The 17,689-nt window shown below is 39.7% G+C and overlaps 1 protein-coding gene across 1 annotated transcript in view; it reads right to left on the bottom strand.

Moving 5' to 3' along the window:
* Positions 1-17,136, bottom strand: part of MOXD1 (monooxygenase DBH like 1) — a 78,084-nt gene extending 60,948 nt beyond the window's left edge. The window contains exon 1 of the mRNA XM_012736627.3: positions 16,776-17,136. Coding sequence (XP_012592081.1) covers positions 16,776-17,039 — 264 coding nt within the window. The 5' untranslated portion in view covers positions 17,040-17,136. The remainder of the gene's footprint in view (positions 1-16,775) is intronic.
* Positions 17,137-17,689: the final 553 nt, after the last annotated feature.

The following is a 17,689-nucleotide window of genomic DNA, read 5'->3' as shown; positions in this document are numbered from 1 at the left end:
ATAGCATAACCATGCAGTTGTCTCAACAATAGAAAATCAATCAATAGAATTCATCACATCAAAAGTCTTGAAAATGATGATAATCTCAATAAATTCAGAAGAACCACTTGAAAATATTCATTCATTGTAATATCTCTCAGTAAACTAGCAATAGAAGAGTATTTCCTCAACCTTATAAAGGGCACTATAAAAAAGCCTACAGCTAACATCAGACTTAATGATGAAAGACTGAATTCTTCCCAGCTAAGTTTAAGAAGAAGTAAGTCCCGGAACAAGGCAAGTATAGCCATGGTCTCCACTTGCAGAAAGCCCCTCTGTTGATTGTCTACAGTTTATGTGAGTCATTTCCCTGCTCTATTTTGCCCTCCCATTCTCTAAATAAGGACTTCAAAGTTCTGCCCTTGACGTTATATTTTTCCATCTTCACATCTCATCCTTTGGTAATCTCACCTACTCCAACAATCTCAAATTATCACCTTTATTCAGTATCACATATCCAAAAGTCTATTTCCACTTGAAACTTTCATTGCCATTTCAAACACAATAAATCCAAAATTATATTCACTTTCTACCTGGAAGACTAGTTTTCCTGATTTTCTTTAATTATACTGCCATTCTCCTAGCCATCCATATTCACAACTTCATTCTTCTATAGCCTCTGTTCCTATCAAGTCTTCCTTTGAAAAATAATCCACCTTTTAGTTCTATTTCATCTCAATTTCTCCTATCTCAGCTCAGATTCTATCATTTATATCCTTCTGTTAAGGTCTTCCTTGAATAATAACTCTCTGTGTCACTGCATTGTTTTCAACAGTATACAGTACCAAATTCTATAATTTAGATTCCAGGTTCCCTAAAATTTTGCCAAAGCTGGCTTTCCAGGTTACCTATTATTAATCTTATGACATAACCTCTATTACCTATTTATGGCTCCTTCAAATACCCAGCCTTTTTCCAGCTCTTTACTTTGTTCTTTGCTGTCTCCTCTACTCTCTTCATTTGCCTGAGATATCCTCTCTACTAACTCCACATACTTAATCTCTTCCTTTCCTCCAAGGCTTATGATTTTATTTCCTCTATGAAATTATCTTTGATCATTCCAACTGAAAGTGATCATTCCCCTTCTGAATTCCTCTATTTACATTCCCATGTAACATGCAATATATTCTAGATATTGCGTTATCTTTCAACCATGTGATAATTGCCTAGAAGTAGACAGATAATCTTGTTAATCCGGCTATAAATTTGTGCCTTTAAAATAGTTGTTTACATCATAAGTAGAACAAAAAAAAAAGGTGTGGGGGGAATAATTGATTATTTTCCCACTTGCTCTTAATTATATTTACATATGGTTAAGACCTGGAGTGGAATGTGTTTAACCAGATGCTAGAATGAGTTTGGGTCTGACGATCTGCCATGCAGCCACATCTGGCACTGAAATCCAGGAACGTTGTTATGACCTGTGAGCCCCCATACAGACATGAATCTTAGGAAACTGACATTGGACTTTAGAAAAAGGAGTTTATACATGCAACAATTCTTTGAAATCCTTTTACGCAAGGAAGGGATTTCCTACCAATTTTAAATAAATAAGAAAGAAACAATAGATCTGAGAGAGAGAGAGAAGTCATGTTTCAGAATGTTGTCTAGTCTTAATTTATATCCTCAGTCCCTAACAGAGAGATTTGCCTACAGAAGATGCTCATTAAATATGTGTGAATACTTTAAAAAGGAGCGTCCTGCCTTTCCTTTTGTTAAATCTAAATAATTTTAAAATTAAAAGATAAAGGCCGGGCGCGGTGGCTCACGCCTGTAATCCTAGCACTCTGGGAGGCCGAGGCGGGCGGATTGCTCAAGGTCAGGAGTTCGAAACCACCCTGAGCAAGAGCGAGACCCCGTCTCTACTATAAATAGAAACAAATTAATTGGCCGACTAATATATATACAAAAAATGAGCCGGGCATGGTGGCGCATGCCTGTAGTCCTAGCTACTCGGGAGGCTGAGGCAGGAGGATTGCTTGAGCCTAGGAGTTTGAGGTTGCTGTGAGCTAGGCTGACGCCACGGCACTCACTCTAGCCTGGGCAACAAAGCGAGACCCTGTCTCAAAAAAAAAAAAAAAAAAAAGATAAAAATTCAAGAACTCAATATCAATCTTCACAGCGTTGTGGTATAGGAATAGTTTAATTTGGTGGAACCAAAGTATTTGGGAGTAGAACCTTAGTTCTTCCTTCTGTATTAAGAAAATTCATGGACTGTTATCAAATACAGCCTTAATGGCATCACTATTACACAGTAGAAATGGCATATTGGCAAATCTCAAAAGCACAATTAAGTGAGGCGAAAGGAGAGAAAAAGACAAAAAAAAAATCTGCGTCTCAAATTTCCTATCATTCAACTATTTTTGCTAGAGGAATAAAAACAGGAAAAGAAAGAAAAGAGGAAAGAGAAAAGGCGAAAAATAAAGCAAGCCATTCAAAGAAAAGTCAGCATGGAAACCATCAGTCTTGAGATCTAGATTGGTTAAATCCCCCAAAAAGTGCAATGAGTTTGAGTTTCCTAACAGTTTGACAAAGGGATAAACCTTATTCAATTGCATAATCAAATGAATAGTTATTGTGTTACTATGACCCTCAAGGAATAAGTACTGTAGAATGAAGCTAACACAGTAAAACAGTGACCAATTAAGAGTTCAAATACTGGTAAAGTCATCAAGAAGTTGATATTCAGAAAACCACACTGTATAGTACTTATGAGATATTTAAGGAAATTTCCTAAACCATTTTTACTACATCTGATTTTCACCTTTAGAATTAGAACCAGATGATGCCCTCGGCCCCAATGCCTGTCCCATTTAGTGAATGGAATCACATGCAGCTCTATTGTACATCCGTGGGGAAGGCTATTCGTTAGCCATTTTCCTATGGTGCTGGATATTCCAGTACTTTTAAAATAAAAACAGAAATATTGATTGCAGCATGCTGTCAGTGTCACGGCCTGATGTCACAGCCATTATAATGTAAGTGTGTAATATACATATTCAATATATTGTACATATCATAAATACAACATAAAATACTGATGAAAGTAAGCTCCAATTAGGAATCATTAAAAATGGACTTTATGAGGGTAAGAGAGTTGGAGAAGATTCAGATAATCATGATTCTGCAGAAATTTTGTAGGAGTTTAAGAATAAAAATACATCAATTTTTTTAATAATGTGAATATCAAAGATGCTATGCACAAGTCATTCTTATTTTCAGTTATTCAGTTTTAACGTTTTGCAAAGTGAAATGTAAAGTTATGTTATCTTGTATGAATGGTTTGATGTAGGTCTCATATTCTAATTCAAATACTTGGATTAAGACCAGCTTCAATATGAATTGTCATTGAGGTATTTTTTTTTGTTTTTATTGTGGATTATTATTTTGATCATGTATTTAGCTTGTTTATACTTTTTAGATAAAAAAAATTACCTGTTACCTTTGAAAATTTGAGTTAATAATTAGACTCCAGTAATAAGGCTAATCTTCAGTTGTGTCATAAAAAACATCATTCCTGAAACGTGTTCTCACAAGATACTTCTTCTTTTGAACACTTTATGCTTTGAAAAAAATTAAGAAATATATAATTGAGGTTTCAAAATGTCATGTAGCAACAGTAATGGAAGTTACCATCAAACAGAAATTGGCAGGAAATTGACGTTTATTATGTTGCATGATAGCACGAGTACCAACCATCACTTTCAAACTAAGATACCAAGATGGCTGTGACTTCTCATTCAAAAACATGATTACGCAGATGTTAAACTGGTTCTCACTCATTGTCAGTCTATTCTTCTCTCTTAAATAAAATCTTTGGTGCTGTGTTGAATAGGAGGAAGTGAAAACTCTTATGGGTGTAATAAATGATACGAACAGACCTTAGTTCAGCTTGGAGAACTGAATGTAAGCACAGCTGCAGGGAGATTGCTGAGAAAAATGTTACCATCTGTCATCATTTTCTTCAACAGGTGCCTGTAGTTTTTCTTCTTTTCCTAAATCTCAAGAGTCTTGTTACTTCAAACATTTCTGTTTGTAATATCAATTTCTATAAGTGTTAGGGTGATCTAATAATATTGATAGTATAATAATAAATATTTTGGGGTGAAAGAGAATCTTTGATCCTAAAAAAATCATAAATCTGTATAAACAACCATATAAATGCAATCTTCAGAGTTGAATATAAGCTGATCTTAATAAGTTATTTCTTCACTAATCTTAGAAATTTGAGTGGAATGGCAAAATAGAAGAGGCTTGCCTTTTAGAAACCACTTCAGATAAAACTGAAACTTTCTATGTCTAATAAGGGCTCTATTAAATACCTACCAGAAAGCCAAAATATGAACCCTATAGCTTGTGTTCCAATAAGAAAGAGGCCCACCTGAGCAATTTGTTTGTTCTTTAAGTTCTTAAGAGGCCACCTTCTAAAAACACACATCCTGAATTTTCTCCCACAGCCAGTCATCTCATTTTAGTTTTCATGTAGAATAATTTAATACTTTGCTATAATTATAGAATCATCGGAGATATAGTATAAAATTAAAAATTTGACTCTTTATCTGGAACAAAATAAATTTCAGCAGAAAAAACAACTTCAGAGTTCACCATTCAAATAAGATATCATTTTACCTTCATCCTATCCCATCATCCTAATTTTCAAAGAATTTTTAGATGACTTAACTGTCCATGACCATTTTATATGAGAAATAAATTTTGAGGAGAAATCTGGTTCCTTCATTCAATCCTTCCTTCTTCCTTCCCTTTCCTTTCTTCCTTGATCTCTTCCTTCCTTCTTTCCCTCCTCCCTCCCTTCCTTCCACTCTTCCTTCTTTCCTCCTTCCCCCCCTCCTTTCTTTCTTCAACACATTTTATTGAGTGACTATTATTCTTCAGACCCTGTTACAGAGCTGAGGGTACATGATTAGTACAAGACAGTAGGCAAGGTCCCTACTATAATGGAACTTATAATTTACTAGTAATATTAAATAATATTGTATCATTTAAAGAAATTTAAATAATAAAATAACCAAAAAAATTTAGATAAATGCTTACAAAAAAATAAAACAGAGATTACAGAGAGGGCTCAGAAGGCTACTTCAGGCTGGGTAATCAAAAAATTAACACCGAGGCAATGATATTAATCCTTAGGCTGAGAAATAAACTATAGTTTGGAGCCATGCAAAGTGTGGAGGAAGTAGATTCCAGAAAGAGCAGCTATCGAAAAGGACCTGGAGAGGAGGCTGGGTCATCCAGTGAGATGAAGCAAATAAAAGCCGATGAGGTGGAATGACAGAGCCCAAAGGGGTACATGAGGTCACCAGCGATCAGATGAGGCTGCAGACATTGTGACACCTTATAGGTCATTGTAGGGAGCTATCAGCAACAAGGTTGCCATATGGAGAATAAAGAGAAGAAGGAATAAGACCTGGAAGACACTTAGGAGCTGGCAGGTGTCCCGTGGGTTCCTCAAACTGGTAGTAAAATGGAGAGAAGTGGACAGGTTTGAAATTCATTCTGGAGAAAAGTCAATAGAACCTAAAGACGGGTTCTATATACGAGGTGAAGGAAGGAGAAGAAACAAGGATGACTCCCAATTTTTGACTGGCACTAACAGGAAGTGGCATTTACTAACAAGAGGAAGGCTGGGAAGAAAACACTTTGTAGGTAAATCGGGTTAAGTTTAAGATGTCTACCTAGACATTGAGATGGGCAGGTCAGGAGGCAGAGAAGACGCAGCCTGTTCTAAGACAGCTCAAAGCATCGCACCAGTGGGGGAGGTGCCGGGAAGGGGCTGAGAACCTCCCCAACTTCACATTCAGCTTTGCTCTAGAAGCCCCCCACCCTCTTGCCTTTGAGAATATACAAATCTTAAAACATTCCTTTTCTTTTTTTTTCTTATTTTTTTTCAGATTTCAAAACTAATATATACCCATTATACAGAAATCAAATATACTGAAATTCATATTAGGAAAAGAGGTAAAATACTCTCACACTATGGTCCAGGGCAAATTTATCCACACAGACCAGGCGAACTTGTTGAGACTAAAAAACAACACAGTTTTATAGTTGCCAATGCCTTCCCCTCTCTTCATTTCTTGAACAACCCAAAAGCATAAATGTGAAGTGATTTTCAGCATCACACTCAACTTGCAAGATAACCCAAAGGATACCTAATCCTGGCTCCCACGGAAGGAGGATTTGTCTCAAAAATATTTTTAGGAGATGATCACACAGTATTTAACACTTCCAGTGACAAAGTTCATGATCTCACAGTCGCACAAGGCAACCCATTCAGTTTTAACACCTCTTATTGTCAGAAATGTTTTTTATACTAAGCTAAAATCTTCTACCATTTCATGTATATTAATTGGGTCTTCTTTTCTTTCTTCTGGAGCCAAACAGGCAGCATCTAATTCATATTTCTTGAGGAAGACTGTACACTACTTCAAAGACACTGTTCGTGTCTTTCTCATTGTTCTTCCTCCAGGCCAGATATATGGCCAGATATTTCCCATTCCTTTGATGCCCAGATTTCCAGAGGTTTCAACCATCCTTGTAGTTCTTCTTCGGTATGCTCCAGTTTACCTACATGTCCTTTAAAAATGCTATTCCTAGAAGGGATCCTCTGATGTTATCAGCGCAGGATTGAGTGCTATGTCAATATCACTTCCCTTGATGTGAACAGCAGAGTTTATAGGTGATTACTGCATTTTTGTGCTTAGAAGCCACATCATATTGAACTCAAAATGGGCAAATACCTAGAGCTTTTTCATATGAATTTCAATAAAGTACAATTTTATACATTTGTACATACATAGCTAATTTTTTAACCAAGTTGTTGAACTTATATTCCCAATTAGTTTCCTGTTATCATTTTAGTATACCACTATCTTTTAAGTCCTCATTCTGTAACCTAATGTAGCCAGTGTGTTAACAAGTTTTAGGTATAGGTGTTTAAATATTTACAATTATAACTAATTCAAATGTAGTCCATATTCTACAAGGATATGAGAAACTCTGCAAAATACCTTACTATCACTCAGATGCACCATTTAGTTAATACACTAATCTACAGGTCCAGCAAATCAAATGCAAAAAAAAATGCAGTCTTGTCATATAATCTATGTTTATTGAAACCATGCTGGCCTCTAAGTCATTAAAGATTGCAAAGTGTTCCCCAACCAATTGCTTAAAGATTGTTCTCAAATTTTCTCAAAAATTACTATCAATCTCCCCCATCTCTACATTTAGTGCACACTTTCTCCCCAAGTTGCAAAGCTCGGAAATTTTTCTTCATGTGGTCTTCTGACCAGTCTCACATGACACTGAATGATTAATTCATTACAATAGTATCTTCTATTTATTGAGTACTTCCAATGTGTCACATGTTCTACTAAGAGCTTTACATGCCTATTTCATTTAATCCTCACAAAAGCCTGTAAGTTATATATAATGATCCCCCTTCTTCACAGAAGGAAACTGTCACTTAGAGAGGTTAAGAGTTTGCCAAAGGCCACACAATAAGTAGCAAGCAGTGCTGGGATTCACATTCAGTCTAGAAGATTTCCTGTTCTTAACTGCTTAGCAGTTATTCAGCAGGTATTTCTTGGGGATTTGCCAAGCATGTGAGATTGTTTCTGGTACCTCGGGAAGATTTGGCAGCATTGACACAGTCATCAACTTGCAAATGTTCCATGCACACCCAAACAAGATTACTATTACCCAGCACTCCTGCTACTCCTCCTCCTCCTCTCTTCTGTAACTGTATCTTGAGGGCATTTCATTGCTTATTAGTAACCTTGGAAAACGGAGAGGAAAGGGAAAGGATATGAATTTACATAACTGGAAAGACACTCGAGAATTTTTCCAAATACAAAGGGAGTCCATTTTGTTACCGTTGGTTTTAATAAGAGATTTTAAAGCAGAATAATTCTCTTGGCTTAAACATAAACTGAGAATTACCAGGGAATTTCATTTATTAATGAAATGATGTTGCATTGATGCCCTGTAACTGTGCATCACTGACACATTTGAGGCTTGTGTGTGCAGTTATTCTCGTTGCTCAGAAATACAGCACCTGGTGCCAGGTGACAAAAGGTGCCCAGGAATGGTGGAGGGCTATGAGGATGAGCGAAAGATTCCTGGCTCAGCATATTTTGAAAACACACCTCTACTCTCAGTTCAACAATTGCTGCCTGTCTCAGTAAATAAATGAGAGAAAATACTTAGAGTTATCAACAAACTCATTAAACTAATCTCACAAGTGTTTTCATGTGAGGAAAATCCACCTTATTTTCCTATTAAAAATAAATAATCTGAAATGTCCAAGCATACGAGAGCCTTTGCTTCAAACACCAACTATTCACTCCAAATGGTTCTCTGTGGAATTCTGCTTTGTATCACCATGCCCTGGGTCTGGAATCTTCCAAGCTTCTGCAAGCTCAGTCACCTGATTCCTCTCAAAGAACCTAACCACATAAGGTCAGTAATCACCGAACTTGCCTCCACATTGAAATCAACTGAGAAACTTGAAAATATATTACTGTCTGTGTCCACTCCACAGAGATTGTGCTTTAATTGGTATGGGTGGGGGAGTTGCCTGGCAATAGAATTTTTAAAAGATCCCGAGTGATTCTAATGTGCAGATGAGTTGGAAACTTTGACATAGGAATAGTAAGTATCTTCCCCAGTTCTCAATTCTCTATTAACTCTGCCAGCTCATTACTGGACTGCAATCTGCCTAGCATGAATTCATCTTGTCCCTATCCAAAAGGAACTGGGTGTCCAAAGTACCAGGAGGCCTAGTGTCTATGTGTTTTAATCTACCATGAGTTTCTTTGTACACAGGTGAAGTTTCAGTGAATAAACTTTGTAGGAAAAAAAAAGGCAGCAATTCAGTGTTTTCTTAAGAAACTGAGATGTCAAAGTTTTAGTCTAAAAACTGAATAAAAGATGGAAATCTTCTGCAGAGGACCATTTTTCGTTGCTCTAACTTCTCAAAGGCCTTTAGCTCTCAAATATTATTGAAGATGAGAGAGAATGCAGAATTAAGAGTCTCTAGATCAAAGCTTGAAAGATTCTAGTTGAGCTTAGTAAACATCTGTGTAACAGTGCCACAGAAATAGAAAAGAGAGCTCATGCAGTTCAGACACATGTGAAAAAACATTAATTATACTTTTTACAGGTAGGCAGTTTTCTATATTTAAGGTCTACTGAGCTCTTTGATGCCCACGCCAGATAATCTTCTTCATAGTATACAATATTTTGAATTGTAAGCACTATGGTTAACCTCAAAAGACAATGTTCAAAACTTGGAACACTTGCTTGCCTTGATGTTTTGATTATCAGAGCCACATAGACACACTCCTTATCACAGGACTCCATTTTGATTCTCTACATAGCACTTATCACATTCTGATATTTGTCTTGATTATTTATTTGTTAACTATTACCCTTCACCAAAATATGAGCTCCGTAATAGCACTGATGTTATCTCATTCAATGCTATGTCCCCAGCACTTAGAGCTGCTCAATAAACCTTCAATAAATATTGCTTAAATAATATTCCAACATTCTCTGCTTATAGATCTCTACTTTATTGAGACAGCCATGTGAAAGCCACAAATGATTTCCATGCTGTGTGACCTGGAACCCCATATTTGTACATCTGCACAATAAGGGAAATTAGATATTGACCTCATAGGGCTACTGTGAGAATTACATGGGAACACACTTTAAGGACTTATCACAATGTATGGCATATATTGAGAACTCAATGAGTGATAAATCATAACAAATCATATTATAGAAACTCATAACTGTGACATTTATAGTGGAACCAAAGTAGTAAGAGAAATACTCCGATTTTATTTTTTCATTCTGTTTATATATGTATTTTAGTATACATGTCCTTCCACTACGTAGGAAGAAAATTGGAATATGTTTTTACATGAGCTACAGCTTCCTTGCAGGAGAAAAAAAGGCACCAAACCCAGGCTCAGAGAAAACAAATCCAAGCTGCTGATCTATATGGCCCCTAACAAACCATGTAATAGTTACTTAAGGCTTAGTTTCCTCACTTGAAACATTGGGGGCATCGGGGCAGGGGGTTGAGAAAAATCAGCCAAACCCTGAGCTCTTAAGGGGCAGCAAGTAAGTACACAAAACTTCAACATTTAACTGGTAGAAACAAGAATGGTATAAAGATTCATCATTTTTGGCAAACTAGATGAATAAGAAAGACCTCCATAGTAAATTCAATTTGGTCTCTACATTATTTGTATAGCATTCAGATATAGAATCCCAAGCTTACAGTTAACAAACACTACCCCTTTGAAATCATTTTTGTAGAAATGTTTCCTTACATGCTAGATGATATCCTTATGAGCAGATTTTTTATGAGCTCTGAAATTTAACAAGTTAAAAAGACATAGATACGGAAGAAGGTTCCTGGAGAAATACTATTCTGTTTAAAAGTTCTTTACTAATTATTTCTTTATGTTACAATAAAAAGCATTGTGAGTCATCCATATGGAAATATTTTATTACATATGGATCAAACATTTCCAGAAACATGATGATATGTAATGAATTCGTCCCTTTTGTCAGTAACTTTAACAGGACTCTATTATGAATGATGAACCAATAAACCACTGTTCACTCTCTTTAAAGTGGACTATTGCCTCTCCTTTCAACGCCCCAGAAATATGCCGTAGGTTGCCTGAAGCCTTGAACTCCGTTTGTCAATTCAGGTGCATTGTTCCCTTGGCTGTTCAGTCTTCCCGTTTCCTCAGGCTAATTATGAAATCTTCTGCTCTGCCAGGGAGACGCATACAGCTGAAGAGCATCATCCCAGGTTCCAGCATTACACTGAAGCATGTGTCCTTATTACTAATGCACAAAGCATGCAGCTTGGACAGGTCCCTCGTCATCTGGAAATTGGGGGGCATAATCCGAAGACTTATAAATATCTCTTAACAAAGCACCAGCTGAGCTGTGTCAGGGATGCACACTCTCTTCATTTTTCCCTTACAGCCTTTCAATTTGCTTTCCAAACATTTCTTTGTTGCCGTTGGCCGGGGTGCGCTTAAAAGAAGCACATCGTTAACCACAAAGAATGCTCAGTGTTTTCTGTGATTTCAAATCGGTTGCAAGCACTTCCTCCGCGAGTGGCCCAGCAGCAATTACCCTGCTGCTGAAGACACTTCTCATCACAGAAAGGCTTCAGTTTTAGAGACAGCCAGCAAGCAAGGCTGTAACGAATGATGACATGTTTCAGCTTCCATTCACTGGTGATGTATGCCCCCCCAGAGGAAGGGTGAATCAATTTGGGTGCAAATTCAACAGGCACATCCAACAATGCTGCTCTCTTCTCAAACTCACACAAACTCGGCATTCATCAACTGGATTACTTGCCTCAAATGGGCACTCAGAGTTGCTAAATGGTTTGGGTAGGGGTGGAGTTGCTCTGTGTCAAAAAGGGGCAAAGAACAAGGAAAGGACACAAATCCATCAGGGAAATGAGAGGGGCGCTGATTCACTGACACAAAACAGTGAGGTTCTAAAGAGCCAATGCAAAAAGAAAAGACTGCTTCCCACTCCTACCTCTGCCACTTCTGGGAAAGATAGCGTGAAAACTGACCTCAGCAGCACCCCAGGGGTAACGTTCCCACAAGCATAAGCTGCTCCAGAACAATTTACCCACTAGGGTACACCGAGAATCGCTCCATTTCATAACCACAACATTTCTCTCTTTTCTTCCCCATTTTGATCATACCTAGCTATACACCTTTTGAGGAAATATCTCCATAAGGGTCAGAAAAGGTACAAAATGGACAGGGCAAATTTTTATAATGCCAGGTACCAAATATAGTTTTAAAGGGTAGCTAAGCCTATTGCCTTAAGGCAAGGAAATTCATAATCTGATTCTTTAACTCCACAAATCTGCAGGTAAATGTCACAGTGCCCTCTGGAGGTAGGCTCACTGGTTCTAGCCCTGAATTAGTGATTGGTAACCACTGAAAAATATAGGGTTGCTGAGGTTCAGCAATCTTTTCTCTAGGGGGTTGGGGGAAGGAGGTATGGAATATAAGGACAGTGGAAAAATTGCCAATTGTTTACTAACTCTTTGTGAGTGGGATGTGCAGGGGTGTGTGGGGGTGTGTATTTGTGTTGAGGGGTGGGGTGGGAGGTGACTAAGTAAACATTGCCCTTAATTTCAGTAGTGTCAAGAGAGAATGGATACATGTGGACAGGTACTCAAAAGTGGTGGTAAGGGAGGTGCTTCAAGATGGCTGACTAATGCATCTGGTACTTACCTCTTCCATGGAGAGGAACCAAAATAGCAAGGAGATAATCACACTTAAAATAGATGATTTAAGAGATAATGCTGAAATGCAACAATTAAGTGACAGGAAACCCCAAAAGCAAGGAAAGTGAGGAAAGCAAGGCAGCCTGCTCAGCCAGGATTGACTGGGAGCCGGGAGAGGCTCTGTAATGCAGGGAAAGGGTAAGTGAGAGCTCCCCAGTGGTCCCCATTCCCGCTGTGGACTCCTACAGTCTGAGCCAAGGGAGAGCCTCTCAACCCTCACAGACCCTGAGACTGACAAAGAGAGTTGCCTGGGGACCGTATAGCAGTATTGCTCTAGAGAGGGAGCTCATGCTCACTCCTAACAACCCCAAATCCTAAGCAGCTGCAGCATGGCACCATTTTAAGAATCCAATCTCCACCAGACTGTATTCTGTCCTGGGGCCCAACAGTCCCTGCATGTTCACATGCCTGAAGCCACTGGCAGCAACCCTGCCTCCCCTCTAGAAGAGATGTCAAAATACCAATGTTATCTTTCACATAATTAGGGGGAAAAATCCTAAAATAGTATAGAACCAAAAAAAGAGCCTGAATAGCCAAAACAATTGTGATCAAAAAGAACAAAGCCGGTGGCATTACACTACCTAATTTCAAAATATATTACAAGCCTATAGTAAACAAAACCACATGGTACTGGTATAAAAACAAACACATAGACCAAGTGAACAGAATAGAGAAATAAGAAATAAATATATGTATTTATAGCCAACTGATTTTCAACTAAGGTACCAAGAACATACATTGGGGAAAAGCCATCCTCTTCAATAAATGGTGCTGGGGAAATTGGATAACCATATGCAAAAGAATGAAACTGGACCCTTATTTCTCACCACATAAAAAAATCAACTCAATCAAGATGGATTAAAGACTTAAACACAAGATTCAAAACGATAAAGCTACTAGAAGAAAACTTAGGGGAAACATTTTAGGACATTGGTCTAGGCAAAGATTTTATGGTTAAGATCCCAAAAGCACAACAGAAACAAAAATAGATAAATGAGACTATACTCAACTAAAAAGCTCTGCATAGCAAAGGAAACAATCAACAAGAGTGAAGAGACAACCTACAGAATGGGAGAAATATTTGCAAACTATTCATCTGATAAGAGACTAATATCCAGAATATACAAGGAGCTTAACCAACTCAACAGGAAAAAAAACAACAACAAATGATCCCATTTAAAAATGAGCAAAGGACATGAATAGACATTTCAAAAAAGAAGACATATAAGTAGCCAACAGGTATATGAAAAAATGCTTGATATCACTAATTATCAGAGAACTGCAAATCAAAATCACAAAGAAGTATCATCTTATTCCAGTCAGAATGGCTATTAATAAAAAGACAAAAAACAACAGATATTGGCAAGGATGCAGAGAAAAGGTAACTCTTACATATTGTTGGTAGAAGTATAAACTAGTACAGCAACTATGGAAAACAGCATGAGATTTATCAAAAACCTAAAATTAGAACTACTGTATAATATACCAATTCCATTACTTGGTATAGATCTATTTGGAAAGGAAATCAATATATCAAAGGGATACCTGCACTCACATTAGATACACAGTGGAATACTATTTACCCATAAAAAGAATGAAATCATGTCACTTATAGAAACCTAGATGGAACTGGAGGTCATTATGTTAAATAAAATAAGCCAGGCACAGTAAGACAAATATTGCATGTTCTTATTCATTTCTTTCCTGGTATCTACAAATATTTGGGCTTGTGATATCTATTTAGCCAATAATCCTCTACTTGGTTGATTAAAATGTACTTATATAGTTATCAAGGAATTAACACCTTTTTGAATAAAGAGTTTAAGACAATCCAAAAAATAAAAGTTTACATTTTATTTTAAAAGTCTACATTTAAATTTAAAATTAAATAAGAAAGGATGAAATAGAATCCTTTGTCTTATGGATGAAAGGTGAGGTGACTAGAATATTAACTTAGGTTATTAGTAGCCTGATGTCACTGTCCAACTATCAGTGGCTGCTACATGTATACTGATACCCCAGAAGCCAATGTTTTTTGTTTCATTGTTCCATGTAAAGTTTATTCTCACTGGGAACAAAATTACACAAAATCCTAAGTCCACTGATAGAATCATATACACTACATTTAAGAATCCTTTTCACTTTTTGGTTTAGTTTACCCTTCTCATACTATTATAGGAAAAATTTCAAATAGTTTCTAGGGAGAAGATTCAATTTCAAGTATTAGAAAACAGAATCACCAGCCTGGATGATACAGCTGGAATTAATACATTTCTTTTTATTTAATTATTTATAGTATTTGGTGTCTTTCATCTTTTTAAATGGGTTGTAAGTAAATTGTCTTTCCACTTAACTGATTAGCAGAATTAAATTATATTTTATATGTCAAAAAATGAATACAATGTTTAAGGAAACTGAATGGCAAAAGATGTCACCAAAATAAGAAAATGGCTATCCTTTATAAATGAAAGTAAGGATTTCATTTCCTTAAGAATAAAAATGGAGGGGAAAATCCTATTTCTTGCTCATTAAATATTTGACAAAGCATCCATTTCTAATTTACCTCATATGGATATATATTCACTAATTACTTTAAGAAAAGTTCCATGTTTCAAAATAAATCTCAAGAGTACTTAATGAAGGCTTATGCAATCCTATGAAGAAAATCTAGCAGTGTGAAAACACTCTGTAGTTTAATAAAGTCTGTGCTGTAGTGGGCCCATTACGGCATGTTGGATCAGGATTCTACTCTTGGCCTTTCATTTGACATCAAATTCTAGAACTGCTATACTTTGGGGAAAAGTAATATCAAGGTAACGTTTATGTGCTCTGTTTGATAATATTACTAAAGTAAAATTTATCATGCCTCCTTCCATAGAAGGTGCAAGGATAATTATAGGGCATATCAGATTCTCCACCCTAAACAAATAGTCAAAAAAAAAAAAAAAGAAAAAGAAGAAGAAGAAGAAGAAGTAGCCTTGGCGCGAATACGTATTTTAATAAGGTATTGTCTACTTCATATCACAGGAGAATAAGTCATTCTTCTAGTGAGGCCTGTGTCTGAGATCAAATATTGTTGGTTCACAAAATTTAATGTCTGAGATGTTGCCAACAGAAGAAAATTTACCCATCCGTGACTTCAGCAGAATGCAATCCTCATAAATTTTATTTTACTGGAGTTGTAGAGTTACCTATTTTGGGGAGGAAATGATTAGTTTACGAACAGAAAAATAACAGGGTGGCTTTGAACTTTTTATTTTTGCCACTTCTTTCCTGCCAGAGCTCAGCGCCAGAATCAGGGCTCAAATTTGATGGTATCTCAGAACTCTGAGGAAATCGAGCTCAGAAGTCGAGAATAAAATTACTAAGAAATGCACTCTAAATCCATCGGGCAACACTGATTTTAATACTATCAAAGTCTTGATGCAATGCCAGAACAACTAGGAGTTTTCATCTGGATCAAGAGACTTTTAGCAAAGGACAGTATTTTTGGATGAATTTTGATAAGTAACAAAGAGTGTATACTCACCACAATGGAAACTTTGGTCACGATCAAAGATGTCCAGGAAACCTAACCACCCAATGGTTCTGGTCATCTCACAACTTTTTTTTTTTTTCTATTCAGAAAGGCACACCCATGAACAGGCAATGTCGCTACTTAGGCTCTTTCATAGCAAACCAGCAGCTGTCAAATTAACTTTCTTAGCTATTAAAGTGAAAAATTTTTACCACATAATAGATTTGGCCTGGGGACCTCAGGTTTTGAAGGTCTAAATGTGGCTCCCTAAACAGCTCTTGGAAGAGCAAAGTCCCTAAGCGCTTAAGGACCCTCCTTTCATCTGGACGATGGCGTTGCCAACGAAGCACTGCGCCTCGGGGCTCCAAAAGAGCCAGGATTTGGGAAGTTCTGAGATTCCCCCCGGTAGACTGCAAGACCGCCAAGTGCTAAAGCTCTCCGTCCCTCCACACCCCGCACCCCGCGTCCTCTGAGCGCCGTCCCGTTGGGTCCCCAAAGCCGAGATCCTTCTCCTGTCCCATCAGGGATGAAGGGGGCTGTGGGGCAGGTGTGCAGGTGAGGGGTCTATTACGTGGGGTGCTGGGAACAGGATAGTGTCCAGAGAAGGTAAACTGCCTGGGGTCACCCGCGCTCAGCTTCCCGGGACAAAAGCCTGGAGCCCCCGCGGCTCGGGCTCCGGGGGAGCAGCCGCCGGTGAGAGTGTGCAGGGCTGCAGGGGGCGAGGGTGTGCAGGCTCGGCCCCAGAGAGAGAGCCGGTGGCCCCGGAAAGCCTCCTCGCACCTGCACCCTCCCTGGGGTAGGGACTGGACTGGGCTCGGCGGGGCGGGCTCCGGGAGGGGACGCGCTTACCTGGAGGTAGGGCCGCCCGTGGGCCACCCCGCCCACGACGATGTCGGCCGCGGCCATGGCCCCGGTGGGCGAGAAGCCGAAGCCCACGTAGCCGGCGGTGCGCACCTCGAGGCGGACGGCGAGCCGGCTGCCCCGCTGGCCCCAGCCCAGCCAGTACTTGCCCTCCGAGTCGAGGACCGTGCGGTGCGGGAGGGTCCGGCCCGAGCCCCCCGCCGCCGCCCCGGGGAGCAGCCCCCACAGCAAGAGCAGCCCCCAGCCGCACATCCCGCGGCGCCTCCTGCCGCCGGCACCCGCGCCAGCCTCTGCGGAGCGAGCAGCGCACCCGGAGCGGCGAGCGGGAGCCCAGGGACCGCCCCCGGCCGGCCGGGAGGGGCAGGGCCGCTCTGCCCGCCTCGGGCGCCCGGCAGGACGCGCCCCGCCCCGCCCCGTCCCGCCCCGTCGGCCCGGCTCCGCGAACTCTCGCCCTGCGGGGCCCTCCCCGCCGCCCCACCTGCCGCCCCCGCTCCCGTTCGGTCCAGGGGTCGGGACTCGGTGGGAGGAAAGGCCGGGAGCAGGAGGCAGACGCCTAGGAGAGGGCCCAGGGCAGGGGCGAGGGCGGCGGCCGGGGTCCGCAGCGGGAGAGCGCGGGCCCTCGGGGAAGGGGGCGAGCAAGCCCGGAGCGAGAAACTGGGGAGGGACGGCAAGTTTAGCCTGGGAGGGGAGGAGCCGAGTGAGCAAAAGGGATAATCCTGGGGTGTGGTGGAGAGAAAGCGAGAGAAAGTCCGTCCCCGCAACCTTATCACCTCTGCATCAGTTGTCGAATTTCCAGAGTCCTCGCACCCGGCGACGCCCCTGCCGCCCCGGAGGGGCACGGTTCACCTCCCCCAGCACGTTTCTCTCACCCCTTCTTCCTGCGGGGCCCAGATCTTGTTCCT

Source organism: Microcebus murinus, chromosome 5, assembly GCF_040939455.1.
Source record: "Microcebus murinus isolate Inina chromosome 5, M.murinus_Inina_mat1.0, whole genome shotgun sequence".
Lineage (NCBI taxonomy): Eukaryota > Metazoa > Chordata > Mammalia > Primates > Cheirogaleidae > Microcebus > Microcebus murinus.
The sequence above is the reverse complement of the archived record's forward strand: the minus strand, read 5'-3'. Positions and strand labels throughout refer to the sequence as shown.